Source organism: Melanotaenia boesemani, chromosome 9, assembly GCF_017639745.1.
Source record: "Melanotaenia boesemani isolate fMelBoe1 chromosome 9, fMelBoe1.pri, whole genome shotgun sequence".
Classification (NCBI taxonomy): Eukaryota; Metazoa; Chordata; class Actinopteri; order Atheriniformes; family Melanotaeniidae; genus Melanotaenia; species Melanotaenia boesemani.
This window is the reverse complement of record NC_055690.1, coordinates 13,670,938-13,689,351: the sequence shown is the minus strand read 5'-3', so window position 1 is coordinate 13,689,351 and position 18,414 is coordinate 13,670,938. Positions and strand designations below refer to the sequence as shown.

The 18,414-nt window shown below is 38.5% G+C and overlaps 2 protein-coding genes across 4 annotated transcripts; one reads left to right on the top strand and one right to left on the bottom strand.

Annotated features, from left to right (window-relative positions):
- Positions 1–1,143: 1,143 nt before the first annotated feature.
- Positions 1,144–7,680, top strand: trmt9b (tRNA methyltransferase 9B). 2 transcript variants are annotated; one of them, XM_041993867.1, is made up of 4 exons: positions 1,144–1,443; positions 4,692–4,888; positions 5,065–5,238; positions 5,609–7,680. In XM_041993867.1, exons 2-4 carry the CDS (start codon positions 4,732–4,734, stop codon positions 6,565–6,567), a joined length of 1,290 nt encoding a protein of 429 aa, XP_041849801.1. In that variant the 5' UTR covers positions 1,144–1,443; positions 4,692–4,731; the 3' UTR covers positions 6,568–7,680. The 2 variants fall into 2 exon arrangements, with proteins under 2 accessions (XP_041849801.1, XP_041849802.1); XM_041993868.1 differs by lacking the exon at positions 1,144–1,443 and having other exon boundaries at positions 3,276–4,888.
- A 698-nt stretch (positions 7,681–8,378) lies between these two features.
- hdac12 (histone deacetylase 12) lies at positions 8,379–11,754 on the bottom strand. 2 transcript variants are annotated; one of them, XM_041993876.1, is made up of 8 exons: positions 11,634–11,754; positions 11,367–11,510; positions 11,016–11,175; positions 10,748–10,944; positions 10,500–10,650; positions 10,230–10,346; positions 10,012–10,154; positions 8,379–9,912 (listed from the first exon to the last, which is right to left on the bottom strand). In XM_041993876.1, the coding sequence occupies exons 1-8, from the start codon at positions 11,733–11,735 to the stop codon at positions 9,889–9,891; spliced, it is 1,038 nt and encodes a 345-aa protein (XP_041849810.1). In that variant the 5' UTR covers positions 11,736–11,754; the 3' UTR covers positions 8,379–9,888. The 2 variants fall into 2 exon arrangements, with proteins under 2 accessions (XP_041849810.1, XP_041849811.1); XM_041993877.1 differs by having other exon boundaries at positions 11,653–11,733.
- Positions 11,755–18,414: the final 6,660 nt, after the last annotated feature.

Here is an 18,414-nt window from a genome sequence, read left to right as displayed (position 1 = left end):
GGTCATTGAACATCTTAATAATAAATTCAATAGTGTGAAATGTTAATGGTTAATAATAAAAAAAAATGTGTTATTTCCTCATTTGTTCACAAGATTTTCCCCTTCCAAAGCTTAAATCAGATAACTGCAATGGAGCTGAAATGATCATTTTACTCTGAAACTAAACTGGATACCTGGGTTAAAATAATAAATGAATCAATAAAATAAAACGCATTTCATGTATTATATGTTTTTTATTTATTCTTGTATTACCACTGTGAACACCGTTCATTTTACTGTAGTTGTGTGTGTGTATATATATATATATATATATATAATGTGTGTGTCTGTGAGTGGGTGTATATACATATATATTTTAAATTATTATTGATAATAATAATAATAGAAATACTTTTATTCAATTTTCCATTTAGATTTAAAATAAATTTGAGAATGTATTAGTGTAATGGCCCTGTGATGGACTGGTGACCTGTCCAGGGTGCACCCTGCCTCTCACCTGCTAAATGCTGGGTTAGGCTCCAGCTGCCCCACAACCCTTCATTGGACCAGTATAGATGATGGATGGATGGATGGATGGATGGATGGATGGGTGGATGGATGGGTGGATGGGTGGATTAGTGTTGTGATTGTTATTACTAAGAAATGTTTGACACATTTTTTTATTTTCTTTTTTGCATTGTAATAAACGATCTTTTCTTTAATTAAGATACATTGTATTTCAACCTGAAATGATAATAATTTAAATGTAATCCTTATGTTAGAAAATCCGGAGTGTGTTATCGTCAGCCTGTACGGGTTTAATTTGCCTTTGTTTTGAAACAAACGACCGGAAGTTTTGGTCTACACTTGTGTCACCTTGACAGGTGAGGAGCTGAACATGCCATGGATGTGATGCCGTGCTGCGGTTAGTACGCTTCAGGAGGACATACACACAGGCGCGCACACAGGAGGACTGTCTTTAGCTTCACTTCATTCGTCCTCATGATGTCGTTGAGAGTGTCCTCGGAGTGTCCGTGTCCACCGCCTGTCTCTGGTCTTCAGAACAGGTCGTGTAGATCCACGGCGTCTGCAGGGAGGGAAGTTTAACTCCGGCGACCTGAGGAGGACTGGGGCGGATAATTACACGGCGCTTTGTACGTTGACGGTAAGCGCATTTACATCATGAAAGAAATAATGGATAAGATGAGCTAATTGTGATTTCATAATAGCAATTATTTGTTTAGACTAATTAAAATACAGTTCCAAGTAAGTTCTTTTATTATTAACAAGCTACGATAATGGTTTTCATCCATGCCCGCTGTAAACTTTGATTGGACTTGAAGTGGTTGTCAGCACTGATGAAAGGCTGGCACCCAACCCTGCCCTTAAATTTACATCTAATTGTGTAATTGATTTGATTTGAAGGCACTGATGAACGACTACTAAGGACTTTGCTGCTATCATGTGAGTTCACTTATCATTTTACTTCATATTGCAACTAAGCATTACGATTCCTTTTCTTTTTTTTTATAGCAGACCCAAACTATACATTTCTCTCTAAATGTTGATTTAGACATTATCTGGTGGCAGACTCAATGGGTAAACCTGCTCTGCTGTTCCCTGTGACTGCTCTTTACAACACTGTTTAATACATTAAAGCACAGCTAAGGCCTGTAATGTCAACATGGTCGTGGAGCAAATACACTAACATTATGGGTTTAAAAGCAAATATTAGTATATAGTGAGCTATGGATCAGTTGCAACCAAAACACATTTGAATGAAACTCAAAGATAATTTATCAGCTAAACTGTATGAATCTAAAGAGCAAAGCAATGACTGGTGTGATATCCCTTGGACAAAGCTGGTATTGCCTCTTTTGATTTAATTTTAGTTCCAGCTGTCAGTCAGAGGCAGTGCTCTAGGCTCCCTAGCTGCTGGTTACATAAAGTCAGCTGAGGACTGCCATAGTCTAGTGAGCAGAGGGGAAAACTTGAATTGAATACAGACAATGCTGTGAAAGAGGTGAGATTACAGCCTTACGTAAGGGCTATTTTCTTCCACTTGGCTGGAACGATGCAGATGATGGTGGTCCAGAAATAGGTCTGAGAGAGGGATGCTGCATAACCTACATTTATAGACAGAGCGGTGCATAAACAAGCCCGTAAATGCACATTAAGTGTGTGGCTCAGAAAAACAACTTATCAAAACAAATATTTGCGTTTTTCTACAGCTCAAGTCAGCTTTTGTGATTAATACCCCTTTTTTTTCCAGTAATGTCTGCACAATGAGCATGTCAGAATTCAAAAGCAAATAAGCCTAATGTCTTTTCGGCGAGGTGGTGGTGAAACGTCTGACATATTTCCATCTGGTTAACCTCACTAGTAAAGTACACAGTGGGATGAGATGGTTCATTAGGTCACGGCGCTGTGTTTTGGATTAATTGATGTGAATAATTTTTTTACTAACACAACTGAAACTGGCTCTCTTGAGAGTTCCCAGCTTGACGGTATGAATCACACTTTGAGATGAATATGAAAACAGAACATTTCTCATGTTACTGCTGACATATTTAGGTTTTACATTTAATTTACAGGACTGGTTGATTTGCAAAACCATGAGTGTGTAGCTGCTGTGTGTCGGTGATGACATGTGATGCCTGTTGTATTTCATCCATCACATATGATTCACAAGAACAACTGATCCGCCATTCATCTTCATACTATAGAGAACAGAAAATATTTGTCATATTGTTCAGGGATAATATTTGTGAAGTGCTTGCAAATCTGTCCATATCTACATTTATGGTTTCTGAGGTGATATGTTGACATGAAAATTCATTAGCATTCTGTCAATACTATGGTTTAATGATGAGTGTTTGCATAAAAGGTAAGACCCCCATTTAATATGTTTACAGTTGTTCTTTTTCCTGTATAATAATCTATAATGCTGGAGAAAATCAAAATTTTGGGACCACAGGACTTCACTTAACAAGACAGCACCCACTTTTACATAGGATTGGTCATTTTTGCAAATTTAAAAAAAAAAGAAGAAAAGTCTACTCAGAAATATACCCATGCTTCTGCTTAAGGGACCATGTATGCACTTGGTCATTTTAATACAATTCATCATAATGTCTGTGAGGTACTGGCTCCTAAAAAAAGATTGAAATAAACTGTAAAAAGTGCTTAGTTAGATTTTTTTTTAATTGTTAAATTTTTTAATTTTTTAAACTAATTTTATAAATAAGCAGATGAATAGGCAGGTCTATTGATCATATATAAAAATAGAATATATAAAAATTTTAGGTTATGTAAATAAGGTAATTAACTTTAAGAAAAAAATGTAATTTTATGGCCAAAATAAGCCAAATTTGCTCAGAAATAATTCATATTCCATAATCCATTTGTCATCTTTCATCCTAAATGAACGCTTGAAGTTTGTGGCTTTTAGTGACACCTAGAGGTGAAATTTCAGACTGCAGCATATTGAATATTAGCGTTATATGACAACTCAGGTACAAATTAAAATTTATCTTTCACCAGGAAAAGAACATAAAAAGATCAGAGGGAAGAAAAGTCCAGGCTGAGTTTTGTCTTATGTTTAGCTGGATGTTTGCACTTTTAAAGGTTTATAATTCACTTTATTTCCAGGGTCAGTTTTGAAATAAAGAAAAAAACAAAGTCTTGCTACCAGCTGACAGTTTACCAAGGAAACATGCTATGATTTTATCCCATGATTTATTTATTTTTTCAAAGCTATGCCTGAAAATCTGAAAATTACTACACCTATTTGCTTACAAATTCTGCTTTTGAAATTTATTTGTAAAGCCAACATGTGATGGCAACAGGAACTATAATATCATCACCTCATGACTTGCATATTGAGATATTTTCAGCTAAAATAACAATGTAATCCTTTGTGCAGTAACCAAAGTCTCCCTACATATTGCTTTAGGGCTCTGCAGCAGAGCTCTGCAGGAGCTGAGAGCTGCATCCTAATAAACTCTGTTGACTGCAGTGGGCGATGTGATCATGACCATTGAGTCCTTGAAATTCTCACTGTGGGAGTTTGGAGGACATGTATGATGAAAGAAAAGACACAATGACGATATCAGTAACCTCATCTAAAACTATTGGAGATGCTGTCAGATGATCAAAGATCATGTAAACAACAAGAATGTGTATTTATCCTGAATTTCCAGGAAAAGTGAAAGTCCACCTCAGGCCCAGTGAAAGCCATATTGCTAGTACCGTAATCTCCCCTTTCTCACAACACTGAAAGTAATATCACAACATCTAAACCCTACATGCACTTGAAGAGTGAAAAATAAGTAGTGAAAATAGTTTGCACAAACATGATTGATGTAATTTATTTTGGATCTTGTTTCTGACTGACAATAAATGTGTTGAGTTTTTGCTTCTGAATTAGTGTAAAAAACATGCAACTGCTGAAGAAATGAACCAGCTCAGTGCTTTGCAAGATTAAAACCGCCTGGAAATTGGTTAATTCATTCATTTATGGTCCTGCTACCTGACACGTGTTTGAGTAAAGCGGCTGTTTAAGGTTGCCAACTGACCTTGTTGGATCTTAAATGTGAACCACTGCACTGTTCCCTTTCAAGGGCCCACATTGTCTGTAGGGGTATGTTTTATTTCCAATCTAAATGAACTTAGTATTTGATGGATTAATAGAGGCTATTATGTCCCTGCAGCCATGATGCTGTGAGGCTGCATGAGGCAGCCTGAACGAACATGATGGAGGAGGCTGCCAGCCAGCTTGAGAGAGACCATGTACACAGTGTCTATGACAAGATCGCTCCATATTTCAACGACAGCCGCTATAAAGCCTGGCCAAAAGTGCGACAGTTCCTGCTGGACCAGCCGCCTGGGAGCATTGTAGCAGACATTGGTGGGTGCCGGCTTCAGTAAAGACATCATATTCAAAATCCAGAGACATGTGACTGTTAAGACATTGTGCTTTTTCTTGTTTGTTTTTTTTATGTTTTATTATTATTATCACAGATTGATTGTTATCCTTTCGTGGTTGATCTCTTTCATCGTAGCTTTTTGTTTTGTCCTTGGCAGGTTGTGGCAATGGCAAGTATCTCCACATCAACAAGGAAGTGTTCAAGCTGGGCTGCGATGTTTGTCGCCCACTGGTGGACTTCGCTTGGAGCCAAGGACACGAGGTCCAAATGTGTGACGGGCTGAATTTACCTTACAGAGATGGCTGCTTCGACGCTGTGCTCTCCATTGCCGGTAATTGGAGACACATTCACACACCAACAGTTAAAGATGGGTTTGGATGGTTTTGATTTCTCCGTGTCGGTAATAAATCCATCCCTACATATGCTTGAGCTCAACAGCTGCAGCTGCAATTTGCCACAAGTTAATGAGAAGCATCAGTTTGCAAAAACACATCTTGTGTTGCCTGGCCAACAGCATGAAATAATTCATGTATCCTTCAACACAAACGCAATTAAGGCTCAAAGAGAGCGGCAGTCACCTACATATTAATTTATCCTCTAAACGAAATGAGTTTTACCATCTACTGCTGAATGTGACAGATCTTGATTAAATAAATGCCCATACTTCATTCCTTGATTTAGAAAACTTTTTTTTTTCTCAGTCATTCATCACCTGTCCACCAAAGAGCGCCGCATTCGAGCAATAAAGGAGATGGCTCGCTCCTTGCGAGTGGGTGGACGCATCATGATCTACGTGTGGGCCATGGAGCAAAAACGTCGCAAATTTGAGAAACAGGACATCTTTGTCCCCTGGCACCCCAATCCTAATTTACCTCCTGGATTCAAAAGGGAGCATGCCAAACCCAGAAGGAGAGCCACAGCGCAGAGCATGAGTGAAGCCATAGACAGCACTGAAAAGCACAGGAAGGTTAGAAGCACATCCTCTGTGGCCGATGAGGAAGATCTGACCCGCACCGTGCCGCAGCAGAGGACACAGAGACTGTGGTTCTTCTCCAGGTCTCTGGATTCTGTATTTGACTTTGGAAGCTTAGCCATCTCCTGGCCGTCCTCTCGAGACCTGAGCACTTTATCTTCACCCACAGGTGAAAATGAGGGAAACAAGACCAACCAGCGTGGAAAAGGGCGAGGCCTTATTAAGCAGGTCTCAAGCTTCTTTTCCCCTCCATCTGTGATCGGATCAGAGGAGGACGTCTTTGACTCGGTCACGGACCTGCACAAGGGACAGAACGATCCCCGAGGCAATAACAACATTACTAACAACTGCACAGAAAACCAGGGTGTCTCAGTATCTTTAGCCCAGGAGTGTGGCTCTTTGGCTTTGCCAGACCTGATTTCTTTGCAGAAGGAGCATCGGAAGCAGTCTGGAGATGAAAGCAATAGAGGGCCGCAGGGAGAAGAGCAGCAGGAAAGCACAGAGAGTCCTCAGGGGAGTGAAGGACAGGTGGAGGGCTCCTGTCTGAGGTACTATCACGTCTTCAGGGAGGGAGAATTGGCAGAGCTGATAGAGAATCACATTGAAGAGCTTCATGTAAAACACACCTACTTTGATCATGCCAATTGGTGTGTGGTGGCAGAGAAAGTTCAGTTATGGAAAATCTGATTTTAACTTGTCAAATCTGGTAAGTTTTAGCACTGAGTCTGGCACTTACTGATAGTGGTTTTTATGAGGGAGGGGTGTATGAGAGTACAGATATTCCCATAATTGAGCGTAAAGTTAACACTCGACTACTTCACTGCTACAGTTCTCTACTTAGCTGTTAGGAAAGCATCGTTTTGAGTTTTTTTTTTAATCTTTACTATTTATTTTACTTTATTTTATATTCATTTTAGCAGTCCATGAACCAGCTGTGTATCAGATCTAGAGGTTTTTTTTAGATGCTTCTATTCTGTTTTAGTACAGTGGAGGCAGTGTTCAACAATGGCTGTAACTTTGTTTTAGACCACATTTTCAAGTATTTATGATATTTAAAAACATGAACATGACAAGCAGTATCTTAAAACAATCAGTGTGAGTTCTTTTTTTTTTTTCTTTTTTTATTAAATGAGTGAGCTTTGTTGCAGCTATTGTTCTTTAGTTCTTTTACAAGTACTTGTCTACAAAGAAAGATGCTAATAAATTAAATTTTTTGTCTTTGAGATTTAAATATAGGCCAAAAAAGAATTTGCCAGATGAAAGTGTATGCTTCCTTCTGCTGTAATATGTTTTAATACCTTAATTTCTGTGGAATTTTTCTTTTTTTGTCTGCCTGCTTTATGAATCCATGTCTTGTGGAGAAGCTAAACATGCATCATACATCCGTTAAGGACTTCTCTTTGAGGTGATCTGTAAACTACTCATGTTATTTATTCCATCTTACTATTGTAAGAGATAAAAGTTGTGCAGAATATCTTCCAAAACCCTTGTGCTTTATTTGCTAAAAATGTTAAAACAACATGTTGCTGGTGCGTGTGCTTGATGTTTGCAACTGTTGCATAATGTTTTGTAGCAGGCTGAATATACCAGAAATCAACTGCCTCGTATACTGTGAATAAGCATTGCACTGTCACTGCTTGATGTCAGACAGGTGACACTGGAAATGTAGAGCTTATCTGTACCCATCGTGCCAAGGAGAGTGCATGTAATGACCAACTGTGTTAGTTTTAAAGTGAAACTGGTACCTAAATGTCCCATTAGTTTAACGTTTTTTTCTCTTATTAAACTTTTTATTCATGAGTGTTTTGTTGGAATTATTGATATTAACATGCCTCTATTTAAGTTGGTAGACTTTCAGTCTCTAACACAAAGAGAAACTTACAAGAAGATATTTATTAGTTAAAATGTACCAATACAAAATATTTAGATAAAAGTCTGTCTTATTCTACTATCAGGTGACTGGATGACTACAACCACCAGACATGGAGGTTAAAATATCCTGAACAGAGCTCCTTTAATAACAGAGGGATGATTCATTTAAACCTTTGGTACATTTCTGTTTTTTATCCATTTTTTCCCAAATGTGGTTGAGAGATGTGGTCAGATCTGTTAAGTATTGACACAACTTTCCTTTTTGTATATCAGTACACTGGAAATCACCTTGTAAAATAGTATGTAAAATACTGCTTATAACTAGGCTGCATAACTTAATACATTGATTGGAAATTCTGCTGCAATCAACAACTTCTCAAGTCTGCTGACTGTCAAGTTTAAATCAGTCCATGCCCCCGAGTTCATAACAAAACTTTGATGTAGAGAGCCATCGTGGGTCACTTGGATTAAGCAAAATAACTTTAGTTTTCTTCTCATTAAAACTTGATGAATTCTGTGACATCCAGAGTCTGACAGTCATGTGCATAGCCATGAAAGAAGATGTTTCCTCATAAAAGAGCCCAAAGGAAGCAGATAAAGAGAATAAAGAGGCTCAAGAACTGAACCATGACTTAGACTTTATTGTCCCAGAGGGGAAATTCTTTTCCACAGACAAATCGCCTCAACATGTGACACCCCCCAGAAGAGAGGTGCTGGAAAAAGACATGAAATCAATGTTAACACAAAAACTTTACAGTAAAATCAGTCTAGGCCTGCATATTTAATGCCCACTCAGTTTCCCTGATGGGAAATAAGAATACTGCGGTCAACTGTATCTAAAGTAGAAATCAAATCTAAAAGCACAAGGATAACAACAATACCAAGATCAGTAGTGAAAAGAATGTCATAACTTTTAGAAGTGGTGTTTCAGTGCTGTGTAGGGGTTTAAAACCAGACTGGAAACACACAACCAAAAATTTCTGTTCTAAAAATGCATTTAATTGGATGAAATATTTTCTATGGGATTTTTGAGAGGAATTCCTGTTTAAAAATTGGCCTAAAATTTAAGAGAACTAAGGGATTAAGGTCTGACTTTGAATCAATAGTTGTTCCCAACCCAAAGGAACCATAAAATAAACAAGCTGCTACTGGTTGTATAAAACAAAGTCCAATAGCAAAAATTCAATAAATCCTGGTGGCTTTTGACAGAAGAAATTATACCAGAGAAATACAAGTTTTTCTAAACTCTGTCAATGGACTGATAACACTGCCAGCTTTCCCTTATCAAGCTAATATTGGCCTCATCTGTCCAGTGTCTCTTGTTCTGGAAATGGGCAGACTTTTTGAAAGGTTTCCTGGTAAAGTCTAATCCAATCTTTTCTAATCCCCAGGAAAACCCTTTGTCTTTCCCTCTGCAATGGCTTATCTTTATTGCAGACTCAGGCAATGGCAGGTTTAACTCCTTGAAAGAGCTCTTGACTTGGCTCGATTCTGCAAAGAAGATTTTTCTCCACAAAAGAACAAATTCTGCTGTCATCCACTTTAGTTGTTTTTCAGGCCTTTTTGTGTTGATGAGTACATTCTGTCACTCTCTCCACATGTGCCAAGTTGTTTCTTTGGCCACTCCTGCAGTTTCAACTCCAACAGCTTTGTTTTTTTTTTTCAGTCAAATGATGGCCTCTTTTACTTGCATCTACACATTTTGGCCCACATATTCAGAGTTCCCATGGAAACTACCAAATCCAAATCAAATACTTGGAATCTACCCCAGACTCTTAATCCCTTAATTTGTCTTGATATAACAAGGATGCAGGCCACGTCTGATTGTAAAACAACCAACCACTCAAGTTTGAGCCTTTGAAGAGAGAGAGAGAGAAAAAAAGAAAAGCAATGTAAGACAAACTACAATTTAATCACAACTCCACTTCCTTTGCTAAATTCCACTGTGGTGATGTGTAGAGAAAAAAATTTGGAATTATGAATTATGCAGCTGTAGAAATACTATCAGAGCTACATCATACAGTGTGTTGCATAAAACATTTGCTACTACTGGTAAACTGTCATCAGATTTTAGACGCTCTTCTATCAGTGGTGGTAAGTGCTCCGAGGGTCCTCTTGATTCAAGAGATGAAGGTTTTACATTCCACATTCCCTCCAAACCTGAAATGTAAAGGACATAAATGCAGTTTAATGATTATTTTCAGTGATGAAATGGTTCATTTAATAAAATGTGTTCAACCTGCTGTGTTTTTTCTTTACCCGAGTTGCTGCTCTGTGGACAATGGAGTGTCTGAGGGCCAGTTTGTCAATGTCTCTTGAATATCCTCCACCAATGACAGTAGCAACAGGAACACCTCTGCTGAGCGTGGTTTTCATCACATACAAATCTCTCTGGAAGAGCCCTAAGAGATATGTTCAGTCTTTACAAGTCTTGTTGGTAAAAGATATTTGTATGTTTGTGAAAGAGACTAGCTCACCTTGGTCAGTGAGACGGAGTCTTCCTAGTTCATCTTCCCAATGAGGATCAACGCCTGCATCATACAGAACCACATCTGGACGAAAAGTCTCCAGAAGCCAGGGGAGGTGAGCTTCAACTGTTGATGACGGCATCAATGTGGGGAAAGATCTTAGGTGAAATGACGCTTAAAATACTGCTAAATTTAAGACATGCTGGTTAAAAAATTGCAACTCTACTGGCATGTAAAAACTGATCCAGTCATTATTATTCTGGTTTTTTATTAACGTGCCTGTGGAAAGATACTCTTTATCTTCTAGCCCATCCTCCACACTGACATCCAGGTCGCTCTGCTGTTTGCGGAGGGGGAAGTTTTTCCCACAGTGCACTGAAAATGTAAACACAGATGGCTCGTCTTTAAAAATGAAAGCAGTGCCGTCACCCTGTTAGATACAAAGACATGACAGTTGAGTCCAAGTTGATCAGATTAACAAAAGCAAACGCTCTTATTAAGTTAAAGAACAGATGAGTAAACTTCACCTGATGCACATCTAAGTCCACAATCAGAACCCTCCTTTTGGTCGAGGAGTTGTCCATCAGGTATTTGGCTGCAACTGCCAAGTCATTGAGGAGACAAAACCCTGAGCCGTAGCTGGGAAAAGCATGATGAGTTCCTCCTGCTGTGCTGCAAGCCAGACCCCTCTGCAGAGCTACTTCAGCAGCGAGAACAGTCCCACCTGTCATCAAAAGGGGACACCAGAGTAGTATGTAGCTGTCAGCTTCCGTGCATGGGGCTGCTCTCTCATACCTGTTTCATATCGACAGCGTCTCACTATGCCTTCGCTCCAGGGAAAGCCTGTCCTCCTCTGTTCTTGCTCATTTATCTTCCCACTTATGAAGTTCTTCAGATAATCCTCAGTGTGCACGCAGCTCAGCAAATCCTTGGAGGCAATTTCAGGGTACCACACCTACTGTGAGGAAGGAAATTCACAACTTGAAAGTGTGCCTTTACCACAAATATGACAGGAATTTTAATAGTATTACCATTTACATATTTAAGAATTAGTAATAATAATAAATAAAAAAAAACATCTCATTATAATCGTTAGCTGTAATAGTTATCAATCCATGTTTAATTAAACATATCAGTGACTCTCACCTGTCTCTCGGTAATGACTTGGTCTTTTAGTAGAAAGTGTAAAACCCGCGGAAATTTACCCATTGGAAACCTGTGGTTGGGTGGAAGGTCACACACATACTTGCTGTGATGAATTATGGGAAGTCCTCTGAACTCGTGCCTTACCTGTGGGGTGAACAGGTTGGCTGTGACGTTACGGTGCAGTTAAGGGGTCAAACTGGTGAGGTAAGTGCTGAACTAACGTATTATGTGTGTATAATACTCTGAACAAAACACAGCATTTCTTACTAATTCGGCGTGAAAGCACCTGCAGGAGGTGAGAACTGCTCCGACAAGCCGTCCGACTTTAATGCGAGGACTTTTACGAAGTATCCACTTTGCGCAGGACATTTTGTAATAAGGCTGAATGACTTACTTGCGTAAGACAGAGGAAAAACCCGGCTTTTACATGTTGTAAAACGTATGCGTTGCCTTAGCGGTGCAGCTGCTGCCATCCTCTGACACGGAGTGGACACGACATCATGTTGACATCATGGTGCTTTGTCGCCATCTACCGGTTGGAAGTGAACACTGCGGATGTCCGCGTATACCAGTATACGTTTTTTAATAAAAAAAAATCTTATTTACTGGTATTTCTTTGCATTAACCATGCTTTTTTGCAATAAATTTTATAATAATCTAACTATTTGAAAGCGTATTTCCGTTTTAAATTGTGTCTTATTTGTAAAGAAAAGAAAATACATTTGTGGGATGAGCAGCAGAGTTGATAATGTGTGTTGTGTCCGTGAAAACTTTTTCAAATCTCTGCCATTGTCTTCTTCTACAATTAACTTTTGTTTGTTGACATACTGATTTACAAGACATACTGATTTTTTTTTTATATATATATATTTTAATTTATCAAACAGAGGCCTTAGTAACATGTGGAAGAACCACACACAGCCACAAGAGCCTGGCACCTCCTCCTCATGGCAGTCACACCTTGACCACACACTGCTATAGGATAGCGTCCCATTATTCAACCAGCATTTTTGCAAGTCAGACAGTGTGGTTGTGTTGGTCACTGTGGCACAAACAGCAGTCCCAAGGTGATGTTTAACAGGGTAGCTTTATTCACAAAGTATAAACACATACAAAGAATTTTTTGACAGATTTTGTCACTCTAGTAAAAGTATTAAGATAAGTAAAAGTAATAAAAATAAGTAAAGAAATAAAATAAGTAGAAAGTAAATAAATAAAACAGACTCAGGTTATCCACTCCTCACCACTCCCAAATTCTGGAGGTGGTCTTACTTAAACGCCACTCTGTGGCGGCAAGTGTTGTCATGTTAGAGTTTGGCCCCAGACTGTGGAGACATGGGACTGTTTGCAGAATCTCATCTTGATACCTCTCTACATTGAGATTGCCTTCAATGGTGAAAGCCTTGTTTTTCCACTGAGGGAAACGCTGCCCCACACCATCACACTGCCTCCATCAAAACCTGTTACCCTTTCAGTCCAGCAATCAGCATAGCGTTTCTCTCCGTCTTCACCACACTTTGACCAGATGAGCCCACTTGACCACTGTAGCCAGATCCTTGCTCACAGATGCTGCTAATCAGGCCCCAATCAGCTTGCTGATTTGTCAGCACCTGGGGTACCAGAAGCTCAAAAGCAAACCAAAACATTTGTTCATTTTCTGTTTAGAAAAGAAGGGAAAAGTCCCTGAAAACAAAGAAATAAACCACTTTTGAGGTATCTTGTAAATGCATATTATGAAATATTTACAGTTCAGAATACATGTCATGCATGTAGTAAGATTTTAAAGTTTTGATGATGAGGTGCGTGTTTGCGGAAGGGTTCATGATGTTACTGTTCATCTTTGTCATCTCTTTATCACCCAGTGAGCTGTGTTGTAACAAGCTGTTTACATTCCTGAGTTATAGTCGGTCAGAACACATGCAGCGTAGATAAGATAGAAACATTCTTTATTGACTGAATGCAGCATTCATACCTCTTATCCTATTTCCCAATTTGTACACGTGTGATTCCTCCGTTCGACTCCTCTCTTTTTGTCTTAGTCCCTCCCATCAGAGATGCAGGCAGAGGAGTCGAGGTGACAGGAATTTAACAACATACTTGAAAACTGTCATCTCAAATCGGTGTCTGGACATATGACTTGTGACACAGCTGCATCATCTCATTTCTGTTTTCTAAGCATTAAATCTGGAGGGAAGAGAGAAGGCTGAAATTAGACAAATGAGGGGAGCCTGTAGTTTCCCCCTTGAGTCCAGTTTTATCCTATTACACATCTTCATCCTGTTCAGTGACAGTTTTGCTGGTTGTATACGTCAGTCAGGATGAGCTTGTTAGGTAAATTTATATTCATAAAGCTTCTTCCAGTCTGTACTTTTTAGAATGCACTTTCTACACTGTAAGAGGTCAAAGTCCAGTTTACATTTAGATTTATTAAATTTCAACCCATGACAAATTTACTCATCCTGTCTGTGCATTGACATGTGTCAGGGTTGTTCTGCTTTGTTCTCACTTGAATTTTTCTTTGATTTATATCTGATCTCTGACTAACTTTGTGCGCTCATTCTCTCTGCTCCTTAGCAACCACAGTCCACTCCCACTGAAGTCAAAATGTGTCAGTGCCGAGGTGGTTAGTCACAGTAATGGGAGATCATTTTTTGGTGTCACACTGAAATCATGTCAGACTCAGAGCCTGAGCCTCAGCATCCTTAATCCCACATGCTGCAGTGTAAAGTGAAAGAGGATTCTGCTGAAAATGATGCAATTCTGTAGCAATTTTAACCTTTTGTGGATGAGAAATGTGGTAATTTAATGAAAAATAATTTGAGTTTTCATGTCACTGTAGTGAACTGGCCTTTGATTTCTTTCTTTTGTGTCTGGTTTAACCCCTTCATCTGTCTGTTTTACATTGCTGGCAGGCAGCTCAAGGCACAGTCTGGCATACTGTCAGCACAGAGGATCTTCCTCATTTCTGTTTGTGTGTGAAGGGTCTGGTGGAAGAGGATTAGCACATCCCTCCCCTGGGATAGACTAGTGTACTCACAGTCAGATGAGAAAAATGGCGCATGTGTTGGCCCCAGGTGCAGAGGAGGAATCTCTGCATAATAGAGAAAGGACATTAGAGAGGTAAAATCAATTACTGACTTCAGCCCTGTTAACATTTCAAACAGAGAGCGAGATGAGGGAGGAGACAGGACTGTGTTTCCTATTCGAGGTTTCTAATTTATCTTGACAAGATTGTGTAGCCTTTTGCAGGTTTTAAAGGTTATCTTAATTCTTAATAAATTTACATATAGATTTTTTTTCCTGCTGTTCCTGCTTTGGCCCTCTTAATTCCATCTAGTCATGTTAAAGGATTGGACCACTGCAGGGGTTCACTCTTTTATGGTTAATGAAATTAATCATTTTCAAATTATGCTTCAGCTTTCTTTCTTCAATTAGAAATCTTATATTTTACATTGCTTACATTTCCCTAAAATATGAAGTTTGCTATGCTAAATTACTTAGTATATGCTCACTAACTTTTCTAAAACTGTTGTGAAGTGCAGAAAGGATTCCAGCTAATACAATTTAATTATCGCATCTTCAATTTATATTATCAAATACAACCTAATTAAAAACAAAATTGGTACACTGTGTAAAATGTAAATAAAAACAGAATGAAATAATGTGCACATCTCGTAAGCCAATAGTTTGTTTATAATAAATCATTAAAAAACTGTTGTTGAAAGACAAACATTTAAGTTATTTAATTAAAATATTAGAACAACTTGAATTTGACAGACCCACATTGAGCACCGTGTAAAATCCACTCTTCTTTTCCCAACAGTCTGTAAACATCTGGCAAAATAAGGAGAATAGTTTCTGGACCCTTTCCTTTGGGAAATAAATGTTATCCTATTTGTGTCTTATAAATGTTTCTAGCTGCTTAACAGTCCTGGGTCTTCTAGTAATAATTTGTGTTTCATGATGCACCAATGATCTCATTTTGTTTCAGAACCTGGACTCTTTTATTATGAAGTCTTGCTTTTGTAAATAATACTGTTTGCAGTTTATGATTGCTTTGCAAAACTATGCAAGATCTTCCTTCAATAAATTTATGGATGGAAACATACAATGTGTTGCTCTAAAGCCTGCATATCTCTCTTAGCATTGATGGTTGCCATTCAGATGTACAAGTTGTCAGTTCTATAAGTATTAAATACCCTGATAGTATCAGAAATACAGGGTTTTGAACAAAGCTGGATTTCTCTGCCCACAGAAGAGTTCCCTGCTTTGCTTCATGTTCCTTCCTTTAAAATGAAAGCATTTATGGATCATGTTCACATAAGCCTTGTTCTTTGCATAATAGAGCATTTACCTTCATAGCTTTCTCAACATTGTGTTGTTATTGCAGGGTTCACCAAGTTATGAACTTGATTTGAAAGTAGCCTTTAAAGTTATTCAACTAAAATAAGCCCTCTTTTAGACCATATTTATCATGTACACAAATAGTGATCAATTTTATGCTGCACACAGTTTGTGTTTAACCATGTGAATAAATCTCCAAAATTATCTTGGCATGTATGTTCCTGTTCCTGGAGGCGACAAATGTGTCCATTGTCCAACAACAGCGGAGGACTGGGTGGTGTAATGTTTTTATCAGATGCTGGATTTGAACATACTTGTCAATTACACAACATCACAATCACAACACAAACAGCCACAAACCCCTTTATCCTCACCCTCTGCCTCAACTCTTGAGCGGAAGGAATTTGCTGTGTGATTGCGAGGGCTGGCAGAGCATGTTGTAGCAGGTGAGGATAAGGGTTGTTGTTGGAGTGAATTAATTTGTAGCTGCTGTCGGTGTATGACGATGATGTGCTTGCTGCCTTGTTCCTCTGAGGCAATCCCCCAGTCAGATTGATTCACCTCTCCATCTTTGTCCTCCGATAATGACAGACAGGCAGGAGTAAAATGTGTGTGCGCTGCAGTATAATTTCCTATTATTGTAAGCAGTGTTTCCATCACTCCATTCATGATCACAGAAAATGATCTCTTTACTCTCTGGCATCACTCATTGTTTAGGAATGTCCCTACAATTATTAACCGAGTTGTCTTGCATGGATGGGATGTGTTGTCAAAGCAGGGATGCGTGAGCTAGTTGTTCAGAAAGGTGGTTTCTGGAGTTTTACATAGTGGCCAAAGTCTGAAATTACATATGCATTTTTTTTTTTACAAATCATATACATTGCATTGCACATTTTCAATAATGGCTCTCATGCAGTTTCAAGGAACAATTGTTCTAATTAATTCAACAAAATGTGTGATTTGAAGTCAGAGATGGCCGCTTCTTTTTTTGTTTCAGACTTTTAAGATTAAATTACTCTCAATATTCCCAATAATAAACGAAAAGGAATTTGGAGATTTGATTTATTTTTCAAAAATTAAAATAATTCAGACCCATTTTTGTGGCAGCAGCAGCTCACCAGTGGTCCTTGTGAGACTTCTGCAACTTCGCTGGAGTTTTATTCATGCTTGAATTCACTAAACATAATTAGGAGAGAATACAGATGTTTGTGTAGAATAAAAAGATGCAATTAATTTTCTGCAGTATTTTAAAAGCTCAACAGCACCGTTGCTCCAATCTAGAAAAAGGCTGGAAACCAGCAAAAGACTTTCTAGGTCCTGGCTGTCCTGATAAACTGAGTTCAATGTCCAATGATCACTACAAAATGACATCCAGAGTGTGTAATGTGTGTAATGTGAGATTCCTAAAATGCTGCACTCTACTCCATCCAGCCATTTGCCCTACTCCATCTTATTAAATGGCAGCTAATTGAGAGTTTGCACCTGAACAACTCTGTCCTCTGAAACACTGTAAAATCCTCCTGTAAAATTTTATTTGCAGAGGAGAATGGCCACTGAGTGCCCCTTCTTTAATGTCATCCTATAGTTGAACATAGTGATGGGATTGTCATTCTGTGGATATATTTGAAGAAACATGACCAGAAAGACTAAGCAGAAAGGTGGAAAAGTTAAAGGGCCCTAAGAATTTTCTGTTTTAAATAATAAAATATGAAGGGATAGGAAAATATGAGTCAGGGACATTTCAGAATATGTTGATGGAGATAGTTTAATCTTGCACCCGATTTAACACATGAACCTGGGTTAACTTTGTTTATTCTGTGAAATGTGGCAGATGCAGGTCACCTGTTGAAAAAATTGGAGTTCATAACCTTTGATTTTCCACAATAATCAACATTATTTTAATACTGTCGCCTGCCAAGATTTGTTTTAGCAAATATTTTTACTCAGGATGCAGCAATTCTAGTCATCAAGAAAGCGAATGACATTTTAATCACCAAGTTTAATTCTAGTGATTAGGGAGAAAATATGCTAAATTACTCTATCAACATGTCAGGCTATGAAGCCATTCTTTATCGTTATATTTACCCTCCGGTCATATGCAAATAAATGTCAAAGACTAAAAATAGCAGTTTGTTTCAGCACAGTGTGAAAACTGGGACCATAAAGTCTGTTATCAATGCACACACAGCGGCTGTGCTATAATTTGAGCAGCTCATCAGATAGACAAAGTGAAGCTTCAGGGAGACGTGATAGTTCAGAACATCTGCCTATGATCTGTGGTATGCTGGAAATCTGAAGAAGAGTAAAAAAAAGCAGCAGAGATATTGAGTATGACTGTGGTATTGCTGGAATGCTTTCTAATGGTGTTTGCGTGTTGTGTTGTCACCACAGCTCTGTACAGTTTGTATTGAAAACAAGCAAGAGTGCTGTATGAAACACCATCAACAATACTATTAATAGAGCATGTTGTGAATATTATCAGTTTAGAAGAAGCAGATAAATTGTAAAAGTACTTTTGCTTTGTCAGTCTATGCTGTCTTAAGAAATTCACTCTTCTGTGAATAACATTTCATTGCTGGCAGGCAAACCCACCACATGTTTCAGCAACACAGCTGTCTCAATACTGTTCCCCTTACTTTAATGTCACGATGGCGTGTGAAGACCACAGGTACTTCAAAACGTCTGCTTCGTATTGACAGCCATG

Excerpts from the sequence above, each read along its gene's own strand:
- trmt9b (XM_041993867.1), top strand. The coding sequence starts at position 4,732 with ATGATGGAGGAGGCTGCCAGCCAGCTTGAGAGAGACCATGTACACAGT. Across the intron at positions 4,889-5,064 it reads GAGCATTGTAGCAGACATTG|GTTGTGGCAATGGCAAGTAT; the intron begins GTGGGTGCCGGC and ends TGTCCTTGGCAG. Across the intron at positions 5,239-5,608 it reads CGCTGTGCTCTCCATTGCCG|TCATTCATCACCTGTCCACC; the intron begins GTAATTGGAGAC and ends TTTTTTTCTCAG.
- hdac12 (XM_041993876.1), bottom strand. The coding sequence starts at position 11,735 with ATGTCCTGCGCAAAGTGGATACTTCGTAAAAGTCCTCGCATTAAAGTC. Across the intron at positions 10,945-11,015 it reads ACGCTGTCGATATGAAACAG|GTGGGACTGTTCTCGCTGCT; the intron begins GTATGAGAGAGC and ends TTTTGATGACAG. Across the intron at positions 10,155-10,229 it reads ACTCCGTCTCACTGACCAAG|GGCTCTTCCAGAGAGATTTG; the intron begins GTGAGCTAGTCT and ends CATATCTCTTAG.